This window comes from Penaeus vannamei, chromosome 2, assembly GCF_042767895.1.
Source record: "Penaeus vannamei isolate JL-2024 chromosome 2, ASM4276789v1, whole genome shotgun sequence".
Classification (NCBI taxonomy): domain Eukaryota; kingdom Metazoa; phylum Arthropoda; class Malacostraca; order Decapoda; family Penaeidae; genus Penaeus; species Penaeus vannamei.
In genome coordinates, this window is record NC_091550.1 from 16,295,223 (window position 1) to 16,295,963 (window position 741).

The following is a 741-nucleotide window of genomic DNA, read 5'->3' on the forward strand; positions in this document are numbered from 1 at the left end:
TTCAAAGACGACTTGATCGCCAAGTTGGAAGCAGCAGACCAAACAACAGAAGCAGAAGCTATGCTGGCTGCCATTGAGGACGGAGACTGTGTGCTCGAAGAGGGCGAACCTAGCGTAAGGCTTCCAAACTCGCCTCAAAGCTATAACCAACTGCCAACAATGATCTCTCGACTGTATGAGATGACCTACTGTTTTAAGCCCCGAAATTATTTTCATTAATGGTTTCTTTCTATTTATCCGCAGTTGATGGTGCTCTTCGAGTTCATAAAATGTATCAAGGACGCGTGTGAAGGCGAAGGTGAAGAAGTATAACAAAAGACACGGAAAGAGGAAAGCAACACACCGAAAATCCTTTGGACTTGTTATCGAATCTTTTTTTTCGCTCCTTTCAAACTGATAAATGATCTTGTAAATGCTGATTCGATTCAGAATGTTTCAAATCTAAAACCTAATCACAAATCCACCTTTATTTTGCACATCTCTTTCTAATAAACCCTTAGAATTCATTTGATTATTTCTAACCTGATTTTTTAATGAAAGAAAAGACTCTTGAAAGTAACATGACTGTATTAAGGAAATATCTTAAAGAAACCAACTATTGCTTAGACTTTATAGATCATCGTTCAGATCGATATTTCTCCTGATAGGCATGCACGTTATTTAAATCGGTGTCTCCTAAATTTGCCATAATAATAAACCAAGACTTAGCGACTGAGGTACGACTCTTAGCCAAGCCTAAAA

The 741-nt window shown here is 38.1% G+C and overlaps 1 protein-coding gene across 1 annotated transcript in view; it reads left to right on the forward strand.

The window, feature by feature from the left end:
• The window catches only part of LOC113827179 (uncharacterized), a 3,305-nt gene extending 2,799 nt beyond the window's left edge, over positions 1 to 506 (forward strand). Inside the window, exons 5-6 of the mRNA XM_070127196.1 lie at positions 1 to 114; positions 244 to 506. The exon at positions 1 to 114 is cut by the window's left edge and continues 27 nt beyond it. Of these exons, the coding sequence (XP_069983297.1) occupies positions 1 to 114; positions 244 to 312 (183 nt within the window). The 3' untranslated portion in view covers positions 313 to 506. The remainder of the gene's footprint in view (positions 115 to 243) is intronic.
• Positions 507 to 741: the final 235 nt, after the last annotated feature.